Source organism: Cervus canadensis, chromosome 1, assembly GCF_019320065.1.
Source record: "Cervus canadensis isolate Bull #8, Minnesota chromosome 1, ASM1932006v1, whole genome shotgun sequence".
NCBI lineage: Eukaryota > Metazoa > Chordata > Mammalia > Artiodactyla > Cervidae > Cervus > Cervus canadensis.
The window spans coordinates 123,568,896-123,592,819 of record NC_057386.1 but is presented as its reverse complement, the minus strand read 5'-3'; the positions used below and the strand labels follow the sequence as shown (position 1 = coordinate 123,592,819).

The 23,924-nt window shown below is 43.9% G+C and overlaps 1 protein-coding gene and 1 long non-coding RNA gene across 2 annotated transcripts in view; one reads left to right on the top strand and one right to left on the bottom strand.

The window, feature by feature from the left end:
• CCDC63 (coiled-coil domain containing 63) overlaps positions 1 to 5,671 on the top strand; it is a 65,199-nt gene extending 59,528 nt beyond the window's left edge. The window contains exon 13 of the mRNA XM_043440720.1: positions 5,552 to 5,671. Within this exon, the coding sequence (XP_043296655.1) occupies positions 5,552 to 5,577 (26 nt within the window). The 3' untranslated portion in view covers positions 5,578 to 5,671. The remainder of the gene's footprint in view (positions 1 to 5,551) is intronic.
• Positions 2,491 to 6,350, bottom strand: LOC122423570. Its single transcript, XR_006264184.1, has 3 exons — positions 6,299 to 6,350; positions 5,546 to 5,770; positions 2,491 to 2,659 (listed from the first exon to the last, which is right to left on the bottom strand). It is a non-coding gene; the product is annotated as an uncharacterized LOC122423570 (long non-coding RNA).
• Between the last annotated feature and the right edge of the window lie 17,574 nt (positions 6,351 to 23,924).

The window sequence follows — 23,924 nt, the reverse complement described above, 5'->3', positions numbered from 1 at the left end:
GCAGAACATCTCCTCAGCCGCCCCAGTGGTTTTGAAACAGAGTCAATGGCTGGGTGGGTGGTCACCCTCTCATGGAGCCCCGCTGCACGCCAGGCGTGGGGCCAGTGTAGGGGAGACAGCTGCCTAGCGACAAACTGCATGTCCTCATGAAACTGTGCAAGGGGTAGATGGATGAAAAGAAACAAATGCCCAACCCAGAGAATTTCAAGTGGTGACAGATGCAACAGAGGGACGAAATAGAGATGGGCAGTGCCAGGCAGTAGTGCTGAGCAGAGATGGGGAGAATGCTCCTGGCCCCGGGGACAGCAGGAGCCTCAGAGGAGGACAGATTTGAGAATCTTGAGGAGCAGAAGGAGCATGTGACTGGAGCTGAGTGAGTGAGGGAAGCAGGGGCACAAGTTGAGGCAACAGCAAGGTGTGCAAGACAGATCACATGGTTTGGCCTTGGAATTTCATACCAGAAACGAGGGGAGTAATAACGAGTTCACCAGCAGGAGACACTGTGTTGAACCAGCGCCTAGGCTGCCCATTCCAGGGGCATTCTGACTGGAGCAAGGCCAGCAAACGAGATCCTATCAACCAAATCAATCTACCAATATGTGCTCAGTTGCTCTGATGTGCTAAAACCTCTGTGGATATTGCTGGAGAAAACTGGAAGATCCTTGGCCCCCAGGAAAGAACAAGGTAGTTAAAGAAACAAGTAACACAGACTTTGCTTTCCTTGTCAAAGGCCTGAGTAGGGATTGTTATAAAGTTTTCATTCAACCTTAGGCAATTTGAGGCGGTGGAGTGGAATGAGTGAGCCCTCAGGCTGGGAGGTCAGATACAATTGGATTTGAACTGAGGGGGGCTCTGTGTGACTTCGGGCAAGTGGCTTTACCTCTCTGAGCACATAAAGTGAGAACGATTAAAAAGACCTTCCTTATGAGATTTTTCCAGTGTGAGTAACTATGAGGCCCAGGCAGGTCCTCAGTAAATGGCAGTGATCACTCAACTTCCTTTCTCAGGTAAAAAATAATTTCACTTTTGGGGGTGCAAACCCAAGAATCATTTATTGCCATGGCCAAAAAAAAAAAAAAAGTGTAAGTTATTTTCTCTCTGCAGTCACACCTGGGTTAGAATTACCCAGGAGCCGATTCTAGAGAATCGTTAATAACAAAAAATGTATTTTCCTGTATGTGTGCGGGCACAGGGACACACACCTGAGTGGACACATGCACCCACACCCATGCCCGCCCGCATGGACAAAACCCACCCATGCACTTGTGCACATGTACAGAGGCACACAATAACACACATCTGTGCACACTCACACACACATGTACCTGCACGCAGACAGATCAAAAAGAGCTTTTCTGTCCAAGATTCTCTGACAACACCAGAACAAATGTTTCCTGAGCTAATAGGCACACCATGGATTTCCATTAAAACGCTTGTGTGAGCAGTCGGTAGCTATAAATGGCTAAACAAAAAGTTTGTTGCAGCCACAGTAGATGTGCAGAATGCATGGTAGGGGTAGAGAGTCCCTGGTTGAGGCCCTCCCAGACGGGCGTCTGTACAGCTGGACCCTCTAAGAACATATTTTATTCAACTGGGCCTTTGGGAGAAGGTGCTGAGGAGAGAGTTCCGGCTCTGTTAACTCAAGGTGGGTGGGGGGGCGGTCTCCGTCAGGGTAAGTTTCTCAGGGCCTCAGTTTCCTCATCTGGGAAATGGAGACCATAATAGTACACACACCTTCATAAGGCTGTTGGGAGGATTAAGTGAGATTATATGTGTCAGGAAAATCCTGGGAACATGGCACCTTGAGTAGGTTATGGTGCTATGTGGCCACCAGGACTTGTGCCCACAGGCTGTGTTAGACCTTAGGTTCTGTTGTTGGAGAACCAGATATCCCCTCTTGTCGATGAGCTGGACTGGCACTGGGGAGTCCCCCAGAGCCCTGGGAGTGACAGTCTAAGAAGACTTGGGGTTTGGGTCTGTGTAGACGTTCAGGGGTAGGATTCAGTCCCAACCTCAAGGGTATATCAGGGGAAGGAGCTTCATGAGTGGGCTGAAGCTTCTCTGTCCTTGAGGCTAGTGTGGGTAACGCACCTTGCCTGAGAATGCAACTCCACCAGTCCTGAGAGCTTTCCCCTGCTGATGGGATTCCTATGGTCAAGAAGTGTCCAGCAACCAGACCTAAGTTCCATGGAGCCAAAGAGAAAAATAACTGCCCCCCTGAACAGAAGCCAGAGAGAAGAACATCGGGCAGAACAATCAGAAAACGAATCTAGTGGATTAGTTTCTTATTGCATCTGTATAAATATTACCATAAACTTGGTGGCTTAAAAGAGCACCAGTTTATTCATCTCATGGTTCTAGAGGTCAGAAATCAATTGAAAATGCAGGGCTAACATTCCTTCTGGAAGGTCTCAAGGAGAATCCATCCCTTGCCTTCTCCAGCTCCTAAGGCCTGCCCACACTCCTTGGCTCATGGACACATCACTCCAGACTCTTGGCTTCAACCTCTCTGATCCTCTTGCCTTCTTTCCATCTTCTGAGGACCCCCATGATTAATTTGGGCCCACCTGGATAATCTGATAATCTCGGTGAGGGAATCATCTCCTCACTTCAGATTCTTCATCACCTCTGCAAAGTCCCCTTTTTCAGGCGCCCTTACCTGTAAGGTAACATAGTCACACGTTACAGGGACATGGACATTTCCGAGGAGTTTATACTGCCCCCCACATCTAGTGAGAACGTGAGGAAACAGAGCAACAGCTAAGTAATATTAATTACAACAATAAAACTTAAGTGTATTAAAATTCATGGAACTGTACATGAAAAAAGGTCAATTTTATCGAGTGGTAATTTTAAAAATTACCCATTGATGATTTTAAAAGAAGGCATGAGGAGAGGAAAACACATAAGTAGTGCTTGTGGATGTACATTGTTTTAAAGCAAGAATGATATCAACCCCAATTTCAAAGGACATGAATACTTAAATATTTATTGGTGCCTCACTTGGTGCAGGGTCCTGTTCTCAGGGCTTGATGTATGTCAGTAAAACTTTGTTTGGGTAAGGAGAGAGATGTACATACTAAGCTTCAATTTGAGAAAAGTAGGAATTTATGTCCAACTGTCAATGGCATAATAGTCTTCTGTTTTGAAAACGAAGCAGTGTGTTAATTTGATTATTTTTTAAAACCCATGTATTGGCTTACTACATAAAACAAAAACTAAAACAAACAGACCTACAGAAATGCCAGTGAAATCCCAAAATGACTTCCTGGAGCTTTAAGACCTGATTTCTGAAATAAAAAACTTAACTAGATGAATTGTCAACAAGGAGGGTCATTGCAATCCATATAGTAGTCTGGAGGATGACATGCAGAGAGTACCTTGGAGGAAAATAAAGAGAAGCAAATGATACACATTCCAGAAGGAGGGGCTGAAAATAAACAAACAATTCAAGAAAATTTGGAGTAGGAAATGGCAACCTACTCAAGTATTCTTGCCTGGAAAATTGCATGGACAGTGGAGCCTGGAGAGTGGAGACTGGTGGGCTACAGTCCATGGGGCTGCAAAGAGTCGGACGTGACCAAGCACACACAAGAAAACTGTCTTCAGCTGAGGAGAGGATGAAATCTGCAGATTGAAAGGACTCCCAAGCTCCATGCTGGATGGATGAGGGAAAAACACACCAAGGTGTATCTTGGCAAAATTCACAAACTTGCAGGGTTAAGAGAAAATCTGACATATTTCTAGGCAGAAAGAATATAGCTCCTGTGGAAAAAATATAATTGGCATCAGACTTTTCTTTGGCAATGCTAGAAACAAGGAGCCAGAGAACAGGGGACTGCAGACCACAGACCCTCGGTCCCCGGAATTGGTCATCTGCCAGGCTGAGGACAGGAGGAGTATTTGCTTTTGATTCTTGAGATGGCCTTGTGTGATTGCTCAGGGTTTTGGAATCCAGTAAGCCAAGGTTTGAATTCAGGCCAGCTGTATTATTTCAGAAGTTCTTTTTTTTCTCCTCTCTAAATCTCAGTTTCCTCATCTGTAAAATGAAGGTAACAATAGCATTGCCTCATAAGGTTGTCATGAGGATCAAACAGGATAGAGCGTTTTGAGCCCTCGATAAACGTTAGCCACTGTGATTGTTTTTGGAGCACTTAGCTGTTAGACCTGAGAACCCCAACTTGGGGCCAGGAAGTTTTTTACCTTTTCCTAGGCTTGGGAAATGTGGTCTAACCTGATGGAGGGAATCCTTGAAGGAAGGACAGTCCTTTTCCATTGACCATTTGGAGCCTCGACATTGAGTGTCTCAGAGTCAAAGTCCCTGTTTGAACTTGATCCAACACTTTTGTTTGGGTTGACTGTGTTTTCAGGGGCTTGGAATGAGGGGAGATGGGTGAAGGAGACATAAACCTGTGATTTCTATGTTGCAGATCACTGCTTCTGATATTTTTCTAAGGTAAACATTAAGACTTTAAATTTCAAAACAGTGTGTGGGTAAACAGGTAAAATGAATCCCCGCTGTTAGGGATCAGAACAGTGGGAGCTCATAAGTGTAGGGGCCTCTGGGATACCAGGTTTAGCAAAAAAATAAATAAAAGCACACCCACACGTGCGCGCACACACAGACAGACACACACACAGAGGGCTTCCCTTATGGCTCAGTGGTAATGAATCTGCCTGCAATTCTGGAGACGCAGGTTTGATCCCTGGGTCAGGAAGATCCCTTGGGGAAGGAAGTGGCAACCCACTCCAGTAGTCTTGCCTGGGAAAATCCCATGGATAGAAGAGCCTGGCGGGCTACGACAGTCCATGGGGTCTTAAAAGAGTTAGACACAACTTAGCAATGAAACAACAACAATACACACACACACACACACACACACACACACACACACACACATAGTGAAGAAGGAAATGGCAACCCACTCCAGTATTCTTGCTTGGAAAATCCAATGGACCGAGGAGCCTGGCAGGCAACTGTCCATAGGGTCACAAAGAGTCAGACACGACTGAAGCGACTTAGCATGTATATGTAGACTCCCTAATTAAACTGAAATTTGAAGTAAACAGTGAATAATTGGAGATCTTTTGGGTCACTGGGAATGTGCTGTATCTTGATCTGGGTGCTGGTTACACAAATGTGTTATGTTTGGGAAGATTTGTCGAGCTGCAGTGTTATGATCTGTGCCCTTTTCTGTGTGCATGTCCATAAAAAGTTAAATTAGTACAATGTGAATGAATACATTCTTGCTATCAAACAGTTTGAAATGCTACAGAAATAGTTGACTAAAAATCTTCCTTTCTGTTACTCCAGCTAATTCCTCCCCAGAGGAAACCGTGTGTGTGGCTTTTAGACTATATTTTTAATCCTTTGCTTTTTAAAAATCAAGATACACCTGTAAAAAGGTGCACACCTCTTCAGTACCCAGTGAGGTGAGTTTTTCATATGTGTACACCCAGGTCAAGATCCAAAACACCCCAGCTCCCAAAGCCCTGTCCCAGTCAACACTCCTCAAAAATAACTGGGTTTGTTTTTTTTTTTTACCTCTAGCACCAGAGATTGGGCTTCCCTGGTAGCTCAGCTGTAAAGAATCTGCCTGCCAATGCATGTGACACGAGTTCACTCCCCGGGTCGAGAAGATCCGCTGGAGAAGGAAATGGCAACCCGCTCCATTATTTTTGCCTGGAAAATCCCATGAACAGAGGAGCCTGGCAGGCTACAGTCCAAGGGGTACAGTCCATTGGAAAAGAGACAGATACGACGTAGTGACTGCAGAACACAACAATCGGAGATTAGTTCTGTTATTCTAGAACTTCAGGAAGTTCCTTCCAGACTTCTTTAAAAATAAAATTTTAACTTTAGGATTTATAGAAAATTTGCAGAGGTCCCAATCCCAGGGACGGGGGAGCCTGGTGGGCTGCCGTCTACGGGGTCGCACAGAGTCAGACACGACTGAAGTGATTTAGCAGCAGCAGCAGCATGTCCCCCTCACTCAGTTTCTCCTAATGTTAACATCTTACGTTGTCATTCGGACTTTGGTCAAAATTAGGAAACTGACGTTGGTACATTACTATTGACTCAGCTCCAGACTCCATCTGGGTTTTTCTGGTTTTTCCACCAATGCCCTTGTTTCTGTTCCAGGATCTATTTCAGGATTGCATCTCAATTTTTCCCTCTCCCTTTCTCAATCGCTGTCATTGGCACACACAGTTGTACTTTTTTGTATTAGTATCATATCATGCACATACTAATATACTTTTTCACATGAATGATATCATCACACACCCACATACTCACACACACCAGCCACCTGGACCTTTCTACTGCACGATGTGCCTTGAAACCTTTTGAAACGCCACCCACCCTCTCCTCTCCCATGGGGCTGAGATGCTTGTCCACCTGTCTGTGACTGAGCGAGAGGCTGCAGGCAGAGCCAGGTCACGCAGCAGACACACTTTATACACACTCAGAGCACCAGCTGAGCAGGGGTGCCAAGAACAAAACAAAGGAAAACCCGACGAACTTTTTTTGGGGAAAGGATTAGATATATTTTCAAAAAGGACTAAAATAGTCACCGCAGGGAAAATCAGAACATCGTGAGATGTTTTTACGCTGGTCTGACCGTTTCGTACTGTTTTTATCTTGCATTTCATATGAGGTAGTGGGAGTTAGCGTCTTTGCTGTTCTTGAGTCTTTTAAAGGTTTTCATCCAGTTCTGGCTAGGGGTATTTTTTAACTCATCCCCTTTGTAAGTACTTTTTCCTCTTTAGCTCCTGGAATTCAAGTCTAAGCCTTTATATTCCTTGTAAGGTGAAAAGGAAGCTCTTCTCTGTGTGGTTGTTTTATAAAACTCTTCAGTGGATCAAACGAATACATACATTAATATCAGTAAATGAAAGCGTTAAATTTAAAGTGTTAAGCACATGAATATTTAGGACAAAACCTGGCATAGGAAAATGACATATATGTGCTCACCATGTTATCATTGAAAACAAACTGGTCTAGCGGGTTGTCTTGCCTTGGGCGTAATACCTCTTTAAGGAGGGTGGTGAAGTCAGCCATCACCAATAGAACAAAGGCATACCAGGCCCTGCCAGCCCAAAGTCGGGTGGGTGATGGGCTCTGTCACCAAGTGATAGCCTATCTCCCCGTGTCAGGGCCCCCAGGCGTCAGTGAGAGCCACCAGGTGGGGAAGTTGGCTTCTCCAGCGAGTCAGACCTGGGTAGACAGGCTCTGTGCCCAGTTGAGATGGGGCAGCTACAGTGAAGGGGCACCTTCTGTGTAGCGAGTGCAAGTTGGTCAAGCAGCCTCAGTTTCCTCATCTGTGACATGGGGATAATAGAGACCCTAATTTCCAAGTGTTGCAAGCATTCTTGTGAGGTTTGAATGAGTTAACTCATACTTGCAAAGTGCTGGAATGCTCTGGGCTCCCAGTAAGTGTTCAGTAATTGTCAGCTCTTTTCCCAGAGCACTGGAGGTCAGCCGTGTCCAGGGAGAGGGGAAAAAGAGGGGTAAAAGAGATAACAAGTTCAAGCATGGATTTATTTTCTTTTCTCTCACTCAACCAAACTCTCTGCTTATTAACGACCAGACCAAAATCTTCAGCCCTCTTGATTCTGTCCCACTGGCAAATAAGTCTGTTCTGCCCCTATCATGTCTTCATATCATTTCTCCTAAATCTTGTCCTAGGTCTGGCATATGGTAGTAGATCCTGATTTGTTTGAGACCCCTCTTCTCTTGCCTTTCCACCTATGCCTTCCGTATATCCCCACTGCAGTGCTTCCTGACATACCCAACTCTGATGATGACCTATATGTGTTTCAGAACTCTCAATGGCTCCCTGCTACCTGAGGAAGAACTCTTTGGTCCAATAGTTAAGATCTTTTACCACTTGAGCCTGACATACCAGAGTGGTACAATTATTGAAAGCTGGATTCCAGGTCAGCTCCTTCACTTCCTTTATTGTAGGGCTCTGGAAAAGTGACTTAACTACCCTGAACCTCAGATTCCTTACTTATAAATGGGGGGAAACAGTAGAACTGACCTTGGAAGATTGTTTTAAAAGTAAAACTAGATCATTGAGATGCTAATAATAGCAACTAACATATATTGTGTGCTTGCTCTGTGCCAGGTACTGTCCCAAGTACCATCCGCATAGTAACTCGTAGAATTCCTGTGAATGTCTTTTCCCAGAGTATGTGCACCATGAGTGTGTGTGTGTGTGCAAAGGAGTTACTACTGGTTATCTTTCCAGCTCATTTCCTACTCCAGCCCCCACCTCACCCTCAGGCAGAGGTACTGGAGGAAGGTGAGCTGTGACACTTGGACATGTTTGCATTGTTGAAATGAAGCCTCCTGGTGGAGGAAGGACAAATGAGGGGGAAGTGCTGGGTCTGGAGGGGACATTAAAGCCTGTGCTGGATTCTTGCGGGTGGATAGTAAGGCCTGGAGAAAGCAGACCTGCCCACCGTGACCACCTCCCAGCCACTGTCCCATGACCTCACCAAACTGAGGTCCCCAGAGAAATCAAATCATTATTGTCCTGCTTATCTAGAGCTCATGTGACAGGCACTGACCTAAGAGCTTTAACCATCATCTTATTTCATTCTCACAGCCCTGAGAGGAGAGTACTAGTATTAGGCCCATTTTCTAGATGAAGAAACTGAGGCTCAGAGAAGAGCAGTCACTCTCCAGGGTCTCTCTGCTAGTGCCTGGCACATTTGAAGCCTGCATGTCAGACTCCACCACTGCAGTTTTCCTCACCCTGCTATCCGATCTGCGGTCTTAGGGATCCAGGTCCCAGCTCTCACCACCCCCAGGGAGCCTAGAGGTCAGATCCAGTCCCAGGCAGCCAGACAAGCCTCTGGTGGCTTTTCCTCTCCTGGTATTTTTAGCCCTCAGTCATCTGTCTTGCCTGCGTGGGGGGACCAAGGCACCCAGACAATTCCATTTTTACTAGTGCCCTTCAGATGCCCGTTGCCCACGCCTGCCCGCCCCGCAGGCTCAGCTGTCTCCATGGCACGCCTGGCATTCTGGGGGCATTGTTCCTTTCGGTGAGGCCCAGATTCCAGCAACAGCTGCTGCCCTGACCTTCCCCACAAGCCTTTCCACACTCCTCTGCCCGCCTGTTCAAGTCCCCTTTGTTGAAACCTTGGCATCATGACAGCCGAACTTGTCACTTATGCCCTGCTCTGGAGCGGTATAAAGGCTGAACTCCTGGCTCATTAGTCATCCGACCCAGGGTTCTTGGGTGAAGGACCTTTCAGCATGTCTTCAGCTCACAGGGCTCTGCAGGGCTGGGGCCCCTGCACCTTTCCGGCACAGCCATGGGTATTCACAGGGCTTTGATTCTGGAGAAGGATTCTTGAGCCTCAGCTCTTTCGATATTTGGGGCCAGGTAGTTTTTTTTTTTTTTTTAAATGGGATAGGGGCTGTCCTGTGCACGGCAGGACATTGAGCAGTGTCATCTACTCAGTAGATGCCAGGAGTAACCCCCTCCCAGATTGTGACAACCAGGAATGTCTCCAGACGCAGCCAATTCTTCCCTTGTGGGGGGAAATTATACCAGGCTTAGAACCACTGATCTTGAGAATTATTATGAGGATAGGAGAGATGGAGCTTTCCCAGGTGGCTCAGTGGTATGGAAGCTGCCTGTCAATGCAGGAGACACAGGTTTGATCCCTGGGTCGGAAAGATCCCCTGGAGAAGGAAATGGCAACCCACTCTAGTATTCTCGCCTGGGAAATTGCATGCACAGAGGAGTCTTTTGGGCTATAGTCCATGTGGTCACAAAGAGTTGGGCATGACTCAGCAGCTAGACATCAGCAACAACACTGGGAGAGATGGGTTCTCTGCCAGTGAAGAGCATGCAGATGCCTAGGAATGCTGAAGTCCACCGATCCTCTGTCTTTCCTCCTGCTGTCTGCTGGCCTGGCTGTGGGGAAGGAGGGACACTTGGAGTCAAGTGGGAAGAATGCCACTTCTGCCGCTTGCTGTTTGGATCCTGGAGGGCAAGTGGCTTTTCTTTGTGGAACCTCCCTTTTTGCATCTGTGAAATGGGTGGGTAAGAACACCAATCTCATGGGGCACTGTTCAGCTTGATTAAGATAACACTGAACAAAACACAACTTGGATTTTGCCCTCCAATGTCTTCCTAAATCCTATTTTCTGGGGTAACCTATGCCCGTCCTTGGATGAAAAGTTGAGTTTTTTGTGCATGACTTTTCTGATCATTTTAGGTAAAAGACAGTCCTATGGTCATTTAATCCTAAAGACAATCTTACTTCAATATTTAGAATGTCTAACCCCAAATGGAAACCAGAATTCAAAACTTCTTCCGTGAATTCATGTCCAATCTTCTGTCTTCCCTCAGCTCAGGCCTGCAAGGTGTGCACAGCTGTCCTGATCAAATCCCTGTGACCACTCACCTGGACGACTCCAATAGCCTCCCTGCTTCCTGTCCTTGACCCTCCACAGGCTTGCCACATGGCAGCAAGGGGAACCTTTTCAAAGCCGGTTATGTCCACTCATTCTTTTAAATTGTTGCTCACTCTCTTAGGACAAAGACTGTTTCATCTGTCTGGACCCTTCTTCCCTTCTCTCTTTATCTAGATCAGAGTTTCTCAGTGTCATGCATGGCCTTAGAACTTTCTTTCTGTCTCAGTTCTCTGAGGACACCTGCAAAGCAGGACTAGCAAATACATGGCACGTGACATGCAGACACCACTTCCTAATCTAGTGCCCATGGCAGACACTGACAATCAATCACAGCACTCTCTCTCAGTGAACCAGGATGGTCATGCTCAGTTGGAGATGGCAAGGGAGATGAACTGACACCCTCGACCTCTCTGCCATGGTTGGAGGTGGGGAATAGTGATGTCATCAGTACTATTGACATTTGGGGCTAGATAATTCTTTGTTGTTGGGGGCTGACCTGTGGGTTGGAAGATGTTGAGTAGCACCCCTGGCCTCTTCCCACTAGATACCACCCAGTCGTAATAATCAAAGACATTGCCAGATGGGACTTCCATGAGGGTCCAGTGGCTAAGACTCTATGCTCAAAATGCAAAGGGCCCCAGGTTCAATCCCTGGTCAGGGAACTAGATCCCACATGCCCCAAGTAAGAGTTGTCATGCTGCAACTAAAGATTATGCATACTGCAACAAAGATCAGAAATCTCACATGCTGTGACTAAGACTGAGCACAGTCAAATAAATAAATAGAGATACTTAAAAAGACGTTGCCAGACATTGCCACATGGCTCCTAGGGCTGAATCCAAAATTGTCTCCATTAGAGAGCCACTGGTCTACCTAGCAGTTACTTATTCTTTAACTAACTTGTTCCTTCTTCCCCAGTGCCCCAGGTGAAGATTGCTAGCACTGGAGTCCTCTCTCCCTCACTTATCACAGTCACTTTTCACACTCCTCTGTTTGATTATTTGACAAGCACTGATTCCCTGCTTGGGATGTAGCTCCATGATGTAGAGACGGTGTCTATCTTGCTGACCATCTTCCCGTGGCACTCGGCACAGTGCCTGGCACATAGTAGGCACTCACTCAGCATTTGCTGAATTGGCTTATCATTCTGTTAGTCTCTCTCTTTCTCCAGAACCTTCCAGATGGGAAACCAGGATTCATTCATCTTTCCAGGGCCCTCAGTCCTGGCACAGAGTAGGTGATCACTGTAGACTTGTTCTATGGAACTGAATTCAAAAGGGACTGAGGGTGGTTTTAGAGTGAGTCCAGAACACATGTGTAAAAGGTCTGGACAGGCTTCCTATGCAGTGTCTCTGGAGGCTGACGTCTGTGGTCCTCATGCCCATCCTGTCCAAGACTTCAGGCCAAGGACTTCCCTGGTGGTCCAGTGACTGAGACTCTAAACTCTGAATGCAGGGGGCCCAGATTCAATCCCTGGTCAGGGAACTAGATTCCCACATGCTGCAACTAAAAATCCTGCATGTTGTGGTGGAAAAAAAAAATATTTTTAAAAGAAAGACTTCAGAAAAAAAAAAAAAAGGAAGACTTCAGGCAAGGTGGGTCCCCTCTGGCTCACCAAGAGTATCACAGTGACAGGCATCAGAGGAATCTTATTTGAGTTGAGTGTGGATGTTGCTCTTTATCCCTTACCACCATCTATGTCAGAGGGGTTAAGGATCTCATGTATCAACTTCAATTGAGCATGACTATCCTGGCTTCATAAAAAAAAGAGTGCTGTGATTGATTAGCAATGTCTGCCTTGGGTGCTGGATTAGGAAGTTGTGTATGCATGCTGCATGCCCTGTATCTGCTATTCATCCTTTGTATGTGTCCTCTGAGACAGAAAGAAGGTCCTTGAGTTACTTGTTACTTGAGGAGAATAGGAGAATTTGAGGGTGGGACACACAATGGAGCACTTCTGTTTCCCCAGGAAAAGTCAGACAGAGAAAGCTAAGTTTGCCCTCTTCTCTTGGGTGACTTTGGACAAGGGAAGAGGAGCCTGAGGGATTAAGGGGCAGTGTGTGCTAATATTTCTGTATCCCAGCCAGGGGCCAGGGCTTTTTACAAAGGACAAAAATAGACAGGAGAGCTGAGGAAGACAAAGGGGGACAGATCATGGAATCCACTCTGGAATGAAGGTGTGAGGCCAACAGGAGTCTCTGAAGTGAGTCATGGTTTTACAGAGGGAACAGGCCTCAGGGAAGGAAATGGTTCTGCCTGTAACAATGCCCAGAGACTGTCCTAAGAGTAAACATGCAGGTATTAACACAAATGGAGAAAACCAGGTTGATCTTAGTTCTGAACAGATACCTGGGGCCCCTGGATGCATGAGGTATGCTTTGGGTTGCAGAAGACCATTAGCAGGAGCTTAAACCATTGGAGGATTTATTTTGTCTTTGGTCAAATCCTGAACTTAAAGTTTTGTTAGCAAGAAAAAAGATGGCAAGTGATTTGGGGTAAGGCAGTGAGGAATGTCTGCTTACCACTCCTTCCAAAAAAGCTGAAATAATTTTTCCCCAAAATATATGCTGCTGCTGCTAAGTCACTTCAGTTGTGTCCAACTCTGTGCGACCCCATAGACAGCAGCCCACCAGGCTCCCCTGTCCCTGGGATTCTCCAGGCAAGAACACTGGAGTGGGTTGCCATTTCCTTCTCCAATGCGTGAAAGTGAAAAGTGAAGGTAAAGTTGCTCAGTCGTATCCGACTCTCAGAGACCTCATGGACTGCAGCCTACCAGGCTCCTCTGTCCCTGGGATTTTCCAGGCAAGAGTACTGGAGTGGGGTGCCATTGCCTTCTCCACCAAAATATACAGTGGAATACAAAATATAGCAAAAATTTTCTATAGCTGAAGAATGAATCTAGTTAAAGAGGTTTCTAGGGATTTCCTTGGTGGTTTGGTGGCTTAGATTCCATGTTCTTAATGCAGGGGACCCAGGTTTGATCCCTGGTGCTGGGGGAAGGGAGAGTTAGGGAGTTTGGGATGGACATATACACACAACTATATTTAAAATAGATAACTAACAAGGATCTACTGTATAGCATAGGGAACTCTGCTCAATGTTATGTGGCAGCCTGAATGGGAGGAGAATTTGGGGAAGAATGGAAATATGTATATGTGTGTGTATGGTGGAGTCCCTTTGCTATTCACCTGAAACTATCACAACACTTATTCAGCTATACCCCAGTACAAAACAAAAAGTTAAAAAAAAGAGTAAATATTAAAAATAAATAAAATAAAACAACGGTCCCATGTGCTACAACGAAGACCTGGTTCAGCCAAATAATAAATAAATAAATATTTTTTTAAAATTAGTGAAGGTGGTAAAGTAAAAAAAAAAAGGTTTCTCAGTTGCAGAACTTCTCAGAGCCTTTAACAATTACAATTGGTATTTTTTAAAATACTGACTACTTGCCAGGTACTATATCAGTTGCTTTATTTTTATCTTATTAAGTTCTTATAATAACTCTATGGGACCAGAAAAGTAGAAACTAAAGAGGATGGCAGGGACTTTCCTGGTCGTCCAGTGGTTAGGATCTGCACTTCCACTGCAGGGACACAGGTTCAATCCCTGTTCAGGGAACTAATATCCCTGTTCTATGGTGCTCGGTGGGGGTGGATAAGAAGAGGAGGGCAGAGCCAGGGTTTGAAGCCAGGATTCTGATCCTAGACCACTGTGTGATACTCAGTGCTGTAGAGCAAACAGTTACTAAAATGAGCAAATTATTGTTCTCTGGGGAGGTATTTTGCCAAGGTTGAAAGACTGAGGCCCCCAGATGGCCCCTGACTATTGGCAGCAGAATTCAAATTTAAATATTTTGTTCTTGTGTGGATTTCCCCAAATCAAAGTCTATCCCATTACCCTTCTTTACCATATTCTCTTTCAGAGCACTTAGCACAGTTTTAAATTAGGTATTTGAATTTATTTCTGGGTGAAGCATCTGTCCCCTCCCCAGAATATCAACCTTGTGACGGCTGAGATTTCTGTTTTTTTCTCTGCTGTATAACCAGCACCTAGAACCCTGCCTGGCTAGAGGTAACTGCTCCATAAAAATGCTAAGCCAGTAAGCAAATCTGACCATTCCATTTCCTCTTTCTGTAACTGAACTTGCACATTCATTTGAAGGTCTGGGTAAAAACTGGATTTGAAATTCTCCTTTTGTGGGGTGGCTTAGAGAAAAAGAGCACATGGTAAACACAAAACCTGAGAAAAACCCTGTACTTGAACTAACTCCAGGAAAGCCAGAAATTTAAAAAAAAAAAAAAAAGATCCCTGGAGAGTTGACTTTGAATTCTGGCTGATATCCACTAAGGTCACCATTGTTTAGTTGCTCAGTTGTGTCAGAATCTTTGTGACCCCATGGACTGTAGCTTGCCAGGCTCCTCTGTCCATGGGATTTCCCAGGCAAGAATACTGGAGTGGGTTGCCATTTCCTTCTCCAGGGGATCTTCCTGACCCAGGGTTCGAACCTGCATCTCCTGCACTGATTCTTTACCACTGAGCCACCAGGGAAACCCATCCACTAAGGTCAGTTTGAGCCAAATTTCTCATCAGAAGCAATCGTTCCACCCTTGAGAGATAAACTGCCTGAGTCAGGACTCCTCAGGACCCCACTGCTGAGAAAGTGAACCCCATTTCCTTCTCAACCCCTCTTCCAGCCTAAAAAAGAGGCTTCCACGGGCTTATCTGGTTGCCAGAGGAAAACATGGGGGCTTCACCCCATAACTTTTCTACCTGGTTTCTTTCAAACTCCCAGGTTTCATCCTTTTTCAAATGTGTCTGGGGTCACAGCAGAGCTCTGCAGTTCTTCAAACTTCCCGGCAGGGGGCGGTGCTACGTTAGGGCTCAGCGCAGCTACCTCCGCTCACAGGCAAGTGAGGGGAGCAGGAATGTGGAAACTGAGAGGACATCTTTTCTCCCTCCAGTCCTTCACTAGGCTTGCCTGATGTCTCATCCATAGCACTTCTGAAAACCAGAAGGGCAAGGACAAAAGTATCCGTGCAGGAAAACCATTTGCTTGCTTATATTTCATTCATTCCCCAGGTATTTATTGAGCTCCTCCGCTGCCCCAAGCCCTGCTCTAGGCTCTGGGAATCAACAGGGGAAAAAATAGGCAAAAAAATTTTTACCTCCTGGAGCTGACCTGTTGGCTGAGGGTGGGGGATGAGAGATCAAAGATGATAAGTGTAATAAATAAGGAAATTACAAATTCAGTTAGAAGTTGATAAGTTCTATGAAATAAAAGGGAAATAGAGCAAGTTAAGAGGCAAGAGAGAGTGGTGTATGGGGTCTACTTAAAATGGTCTGGAAGGCTCCTCGAGAAAATGACATCTCAGCAAAGACTTGAGGAAACAGAGGATGCCTGGGGAAGAATATTCCAGGCAGAGGGACCTGTCAGGGCAAGGCCCTGAGGTGGGATCGAGCTAGGATGTTATTTAGTTTTGAAAGTAAAAGTAATATTCACATACTGTGAAAAAAATTAGATAATGAAAAACATCACTTGTAATTTTTTTACTTAGAAATAACACTTTAACATGTTGGTGTATATTTTTGTGGTCTACTTTTAAGCATACAGTGTAAGCATTAGTCACTCAGTCGTGGCCGACTGTTTGTGACCCCATGGAGTGTAGCTCACCAGACTCCTCTGTCCATGGCATTCTCCAGGCAAGAATACTGGAGTGGGTTGCCAGTCCCTTCTCCAGGGGTTCTTCCCAACCCAGGGATCAAACCTGGGTCTCCTGCATTGCAGGCAGATTCTTTACCATCTGGGCCACCAGGGAATGTATAAATACATATATAGGTATATACCCCCATATATAAATAAAACAAATGGGGGTCATTCCATACATAAAGTTTCATAACCATTCATTTGCTTTATAATACAACCAGAAGACCATTCCTTGTCAATAAATATCGATTCATTATTGAAACAGCTGTTGAATGTCCCACTGGATGGATGTCCCATATTTTATTCAACCATTTCCCCCTTTAATGGGCATTTAGACTGTTTTCCGTTTTTCTCAGTTATAAATAGTGAGGTAGTTACCATTCTTGTAACATTTTTTACATTGTCCAATCATCCAATTATTTCATTAAGATGTGCTTCTACAAGTGGAAATGCTGGACTGAAGATTGTACATACTTTGAAAGCTTTTATATGTGAGACCTGGTTGTTTCTTAAGAGGGCCTTTCCGAGGGTTTCAGGGCAACTTGCAGAGGCTGGAAGACATGCTCTTTGATATGAAATTGCCTTTTCTGAGGAGAAATAAAATCCCTAGCAGAGGGCTTATCTCTAGGGGCTGGCCATCTGGGTAATTTTTATTTTAATTTTCTTCTTTATGTGATTCTATATTAAAATTTTCTATATTGGGCATGCATTGCTCTTTATAATAATTTTTCTCACAAAAGCAATATTTGCTTTTAATAAAAACAACACAAGAGGAATCTGTACAGTAGAAAGGGAAGGTCCACATCACCCCAGAAGTTGCCACAATCTATTTTATGTGTCCAGCTTTTGTCCAGATTTAAGATGTGCTCCAGCCCCCATCTGCAACTCTGATTTTATCAACACATCTTTCTTCCCCTTGCTCACTGTGCTCCAACCCCACTGGCTGTTCTTCAGATATAGCAAACTCATTTGGCCTCAGGGTCTTTGCACCAAGTCTTCTCCTTGCCGGAGCCCTTATCCCAGATCTTGGCTCTTTGTTCTCTCTCTGTCTCAACTCAAATGTCCCCTCCTGAGAGAGAGGCCTCCCTGGCCACACTGAGTAAAGAAATTATTCTCCCAGTCTATTCCATCACCCCACTTTACTTTATCCTTAGCACTTACCACAATCTGAATAGATCTTGTTTTATTTGCTTCCTTTTTCTTTCTGTCTTCCCTATTAGACCAGAAGCTCCTTATAAGCAAGCATCTTTTTTAAACAAAATACTATTTACATATTTATAGCCACAGTGGGTCTTAGTTGCAGCACAAAGGTTCTCTGTATCTGCTGCACATAGGCTTAGTTGCCCTGCAGCATGTGGGATCTTAGTTCCCTGAGTAGGGATTGAACCTGCATCTCATGCATTAGAAGGTAGATTCTTAACCTCTGGACCACCAAGGAAGTCCCTAAGCAAGCATCTTTAACTGTCTTGTCTACCACTTTACAGTGACTGACCTTTAGTAGGTGCCTGATAAACATTTATGAATGCTTTGAATGAAGGGACATACATAGACAGGCATGTCCTTAAAACCAAAATGGAGAATCCTTACAGTTCAACGACAAAATGACAAATAACCCAATTAAAAAATGGTCAAAAGACTTGAATAGACATTTCTCCAAAGAAGGTATACAAATGACCAACAAGCACATGGAAAGATATTCAACATCATTAGTCACTAGGGAAATGATACTGCTTTATACTCATTAGAATAGCTATAAAGAAAAAGCAAAAAATAAAAGTACTGGCAAGAATATGGAGAAATGGAAACCCTTACACATTGCTGGTGGGAATGTAGAATGGCGCAATCAATGTGGAAAACAGTTTGGCAGTTGCTCAAAAAATTAAATGTAGAATTTCTCTGTGACCCAGCAATTCCACTCCTAGATGTATTCCCAAAGAAATTGAAAACAGGGACTCAAAGAAAATCTTATACACAAATATTCATAGCAGCATCATTCACAGTTGCCAAAAGGTGGGGAAAAAACATATGTCGCTCAACTGATAAATGAGCAAACAGCCCTACCCAGACAGTGGAATATTATTCAACTGTGAAAAAGAATAAAGTTCTGATACCTGCTACGACATGAATGAACCTTGAAAACATTACATGAAGTGAAAGAAGCCAGACATAACAGGCCACAAATTGTATGATTCTTTTTCTAAGAAATATCTAGAATACATTAAGCCAAAGAGACAGAAAGCAGGTTAGTGGTTGCCAGGGGTTGGAGGAGGAGGCAAAAGAGAGTGACTATTTAATGGGAACAGGGTTTCCTTTTGGGATGATGAAAATATTTGGGAAGTAGATAGAGGCAGTGGTTGCACAACGTTATGAATGTTCTAAATGCTACCGAATTTTTCACTTTAAAATGGCTAATATTATGTGTGAATTTTACCTCACTAAAAAGAATACTGTCATAACAATAATCAATCAATCAAATTAAGATGTTACACATTTTTAAACAATCAAATGGGCTCACTTAAAACCTTCCTTTCTATTCTTGCTTACTCCACTTAACACCATATCTTAGATATTGTTCTCTGAGCGGCTACTTTGTCCTTGGTAATGGCTGCAGAGATTTCCACTGTGCAGAAGTCTTGTGAGTTGTTTATGTGGGCCCATGTGGGTGGACGGCCCATTGTTATGCTCTTATAAACAGTGAAGGATGGAAGGCTTCATTGTCTGCAGGCTCTGGTCTGCAGCCTCTTTGAGGGCAGGAAGGTACACAGACATCAGCAGACTGCCCCCACCCCCCCTGCACCTTCTGCACGCCCAGGACAGTGCCTCACTTTAGGGTTGCTCAGTCAGGAAGGAGGAACAAAAGGAAGAAACAAACCAGAATTAGGGAGAGGAAGGGCAGAGCAGAATGCGATCCCAGGGTGGAATCAGGAGACAGGCAGCTGAAGCTTCAGCCTACGCTGCACTGCCTCCTAGCTGCGAGATAAGAGCCACTCACTTAACCTCTTAGAGCCTTAGATTCCTCATCTGTCAAGTGGATACAGTTACAGGCCCCATCTCACCACATTATGAAGATGAACTGATCAAAATCTGTAAGTATATTGCACGGGGCTGGGTACATAGTAGGTTCTTGGAAAGTAGTAGCTACAATAATCCTTATCCGTATTATTTCTATCATTGTAGCTATTTCATCTCTATGCAAAGCTAGAGAGGAGTCCAGTGTACCCATTTTACAGGCAAAGAAATTGAAGGAAAAGGCCACCAGTTAGGTTGCATAACTCATAACCCACACGTGGCAAATAACCTGCTCTGGGATGCACCCCATTTTCTGGGTCCCTGAGCCAAGCTTCTCCTGTGGCACCCTTGATGAGATCCTCCAGATGTCCAGGATGGGGGCTCCCAGCTTTCCCAGGGCCCAGCAGTCCAGTATGGCCACGATGTGACCATCTCTCCTCAGGGCTGTGGTGTGTCGTCGGCTTGAGACATGAGTGGCAGGGCAAAGTGGTGAAGCAGGCGCTCCAGCTGGAGCCCAACGCCCTGAAAAGCAATGGAAGGGGCTGTGAATGAGATCCTGGGTCCTCAGGAACTTTGCTCACTTGCTCCAGGTGATGGAGGACCTCAGGAACGTCAATGAGCCGGCTCTGTGGAAGGACAGGGATCTGGGACTGTCCTCCAGGAGACTCCCAGGCAGGGCGACTTTGACCAAGACATCTTCAGGGTCTGCCAAGACCTCAGCAGATGTTTTGTGATGTGTTTTGAGATCCCCAGATGAGAACAGCAGTGGGATTCATAACAGCATCTTTGGTTTCCAGCCAGGACCACATCTGTGCTTTTCTGTAGTTATGAAAAAAAGGTCTTCTAAAATTTTCTGATAGAATATATGAAAAAAAAGTAATATATGCTCATAGCCAAAAAGAAAAAGAAAAAAGAAAATGCAGACAAGTATAAAGAAGAAGAAAGTATCTGGAGTTTCCCCAGCCAGAAATGAGCAAGGCTAACATTTCTTCTCGGCTTCTAATGTATTCAGACACATGCACCCCCCGCCCCCACACTAAACATATTGCTTCTTATTCTGCATTTTTTTACACTTAAAATATGTCATGAACACCTCTGCATGTCAATAAATATAGCAGAATGTCATCGTTTTTAAAGGTTGCACTGTAGTGCATGGATGTACCAGCATTCATTTACAACCCCCCTCTTCCTGGATCTCTATGTTGATTCAAATTTTTGTCTGTATATAAGCCATTCTGTATTGCTATCCTGGTATCCTATCTGACTACTTCTTTAGAATTAATTCCCAGTAGTGCAATTGTAGGGTACTTTTTAAAAAGATATGATGCATAGAACCAAATTGCCTTCCAGAAAGATGCTCATTTACACACTCACCAGCTGTATATGATATTATCCCATGTACTCACTAAAACTGCTTACTTGAGAGATTGAATATATTTCCAAAGTGCTGTTTGGCCATTTTGTATTTCTCCTCTTCTTCATCCTTCTTCTTATTTGGCATTGCATGTTTCTATCATTTTCCCATGCTAAAAAGAACTGACAATGCACTGCAGTTATGTTTGCAAATATATTACAAATATTTTTCCAGATTTCTAATTGTCTTTGTTATTTTATTTCATCTTTTATATGTGTGTAAAATACACATTACATAAAATTTACCATTTTAACCATTTTAAGTGTATAGTTCAGTGGCATTAAGTACCTTCACATTGTTATGCAATGACCATCCCCATCCATCTCCAGAACCTTTTCATCATTCCAAATTGAAACTCTATGCCTATCAAACACTAACTCCCACTTTCCCTACTGCCCCAGCCTCTGGTAACTTCTGTTCTTTGCATCTCTATGAATTTGGCTACTCTAGGACCCTCACATAAGTGGAATCATACCATATTTGTCCTTTTGTTGACAGGATTATTTCACTTAGCATAATGTCGTCAAGGTTCATTCTTCTTGTAGCATGTGTCAGGGCTTCCTTTTTAAGACTGGATAATATTTGATCTTGTGCAGATACCACATTTTGTTTATCCACTCATCTGTCAATGAACACTTGAGTTGTTTTCACCTTTTGGCTATTGTGAATAATGCTGCTACGAGCATGGTACACCAATGTGTCTGAGTCCCTACTTTCAGTTGTTTTGTATATACACCCAGAAGGGAATGTCTTTAACTATTAACTTTGCCTTTTAACTTTATGACTTTTTCTCCCATGCAAAAGTTATGCATTTTAAAGTATTCCTCTCTCAGTCTTTCTCTTTTTTACGTTTAAAATTATAATTCTTTATTTTGACATATTTTCAGACTTTTATTTCAATAACTAAATAAAGAATTGCTACATATCCTTTACCCAGATTCCCCAAACATTAACATTTTATTATCATTTTCTCTTTGAGACTTTCAGCTGTGACGTTCCATTATCCTTAAATACTTCAGCACACATATCCTAAAAACAAGAACATTCTTTTATATAACCATAGGACAATGATTAAAATAAGGAAATTAGCATTGATGCAAAAGTACTGTCTACTATACAGATCATATTCAAATTTTGTCATTTGTTCCAATAGTGTCTGCTATAGCAAAACAAAATTCTGGGTCATGTATTGCATTCAATTTTTATTTAATTTGGAATAATTCCTCACTCTTTGTCTTTCATGACATTGGCTTTTTTTTTAGGAGTACAGGCCATAAATTTTGTGGAGCCACCAAGTTATGGGTTAGTTTGTTATACGGTAATGGATAAACAGAAACCTTACCTAGAAGTATTTTAAAACAATATATAAAGGACCCTAAAGCCAAAACAATAAGAGAAAGGTTGTGGAGGCAGAGAATTCCCACTGCAGAAGCAAGAGATGCTCTATGCACTTGATGTAAGACCATGGCAGAGTGTAGTTGGCTGAAGCAGCAATGTCTGTATTCATGCTTCATATTTTCTTGGCTAACCTCTTTGCTTCAGACAAAGTTTGTTACTGTGTAACAAAGTACCCATAACTTGGTGGCTTGAGAAAATAATAATCATTTCTTTTACTCATGAATCAGCAATTTGGACAGGACTCAGCTTGACTCTGCTCCTTGGAGCTTCAGCTGAGGCAGCTCAAGTGGAGATGGGAAGATCCATTTCTAAGATGATACACTCATATGGGTGTTTTGGTGCTAACTGTTGGCTCTAGGATCTCAGCCAGGGCAGTGGAGTGAGAGTTTTGGTTCTTTTTCATGTGAACCCCTTCAAAGGATGCTTGGGCTTCCTCACAGCATGGTGACTGGATGTCAAGAATGAGCATCCCAGGAAATCAAGGCAGAAATGTATGGTATTTTTGTGGCTTATCCTCAGAAGTAACACAGTGTCATTTTTGCTGTACTCCCATTGGTTTGGGCAGTCATGAAGCCCAGCCCAAGTCCTGGGGGATTGAATATAGATTCCACCATTTAAAAAAAAATATTTTGAGACCACTGACAAATGGTGACCTCTTTCTTTCTTTAAAAAAAATTGTTTATTTGTCTCCGTTGGGTATTAGTTGCAGCACTCAGGATCTTCAGTCTTCACTGCGGCATGCAGAATCTTCAGTTGTGGCATGTGGGATCTAGTTCCGCGACCAGGGATCAAACCCAGGCCCCCTGCATTGGAGCACAGAGTCTTAGCTACTGGACCACCAAGAAGGTCTCTAGATTCCACCTCTCGATGGAGGCATTTGAAAGTTCCAGAAGAGCATATGGACTGGGGAATGTATTGTTGCTGCCATTTTTAAAAAATACTATAGTCCAAGTCTGCTCTCAGGCCATAACAGTTTGTTTCCCTCCTGCGTTCAAGATTTACCCTTCCAAGACCTCCCAAAATTTTATGCCATTACAGGATTGGGCTCAACACCATGACCCAGGATCTTATTATCTGGCCAGGTCCAGGTACAGATGAGGCTCCTTAGATACAATGATGTGGATAGAGCTCCTTGAAGACCTTTCCTCTTGACTTGAAGACCTGTGAACTAAAGAACAGGTTGTCTGCCTCCCACATCCAATATCCAGTGGGAGCATAGGCATAGGATAATGGATAGAAATTCTCCCATTCAAAGAGGGAGACAATTGGGAGGTATAAAACAATCACTGGGAAAAAAAAAAAAAAAAAACAATCACTGGTCCAAGATATTCTGAATCCAGCTGGGCAAATGTTGGTAAATTTTGCCAGTTTCTTGATTAGGACCCAGTATTGCTCCCTGAATATGATTCTGTGTGTCCTTTTTCCTCATAAAATACAGTTGAATGGTTTTCTCAGCTTGCTTCCTACCTGCAGAAGTCTAGGGACTCAAAAGCTCCATTTCATTTTGCACTGTCTCTGTTCCTTTTAGTCTTAGCTGGCACTGCTCCCACCAGCACAGTTTATTAAAAAAAAAAAAAAAAAAACTTTGTGGGTTTTCTGTGAATCTTACTGAGGTTTGCACTGTTAAAGAAAAGCCGAATAACAGATCTCTTCTAGATAAGCCCTTTTCTACCTTGGACTCCCGTTGACGCTACTATAGAAGCCTTAAAATTCTCAGAAACCTGTTGTACAAATGAGAGCATCTGTGAGGCATGGCCTGTAGATCCTTAGAGGGGCTTTTGTCTGCATGAAAGCCCCTATAAGGCACTGCCTTATACCTTTCTGGTGTCTTACCAGATCACAACAAACTGTGGAAAATTCTTCAAGAGATGGGAATACCAGACCACTTTACCTGCCTCCTGCGAAATCTGTATGCAGGTCGAGAAGCAACAGTTAGAAGCAGACATGGAACAATGGAT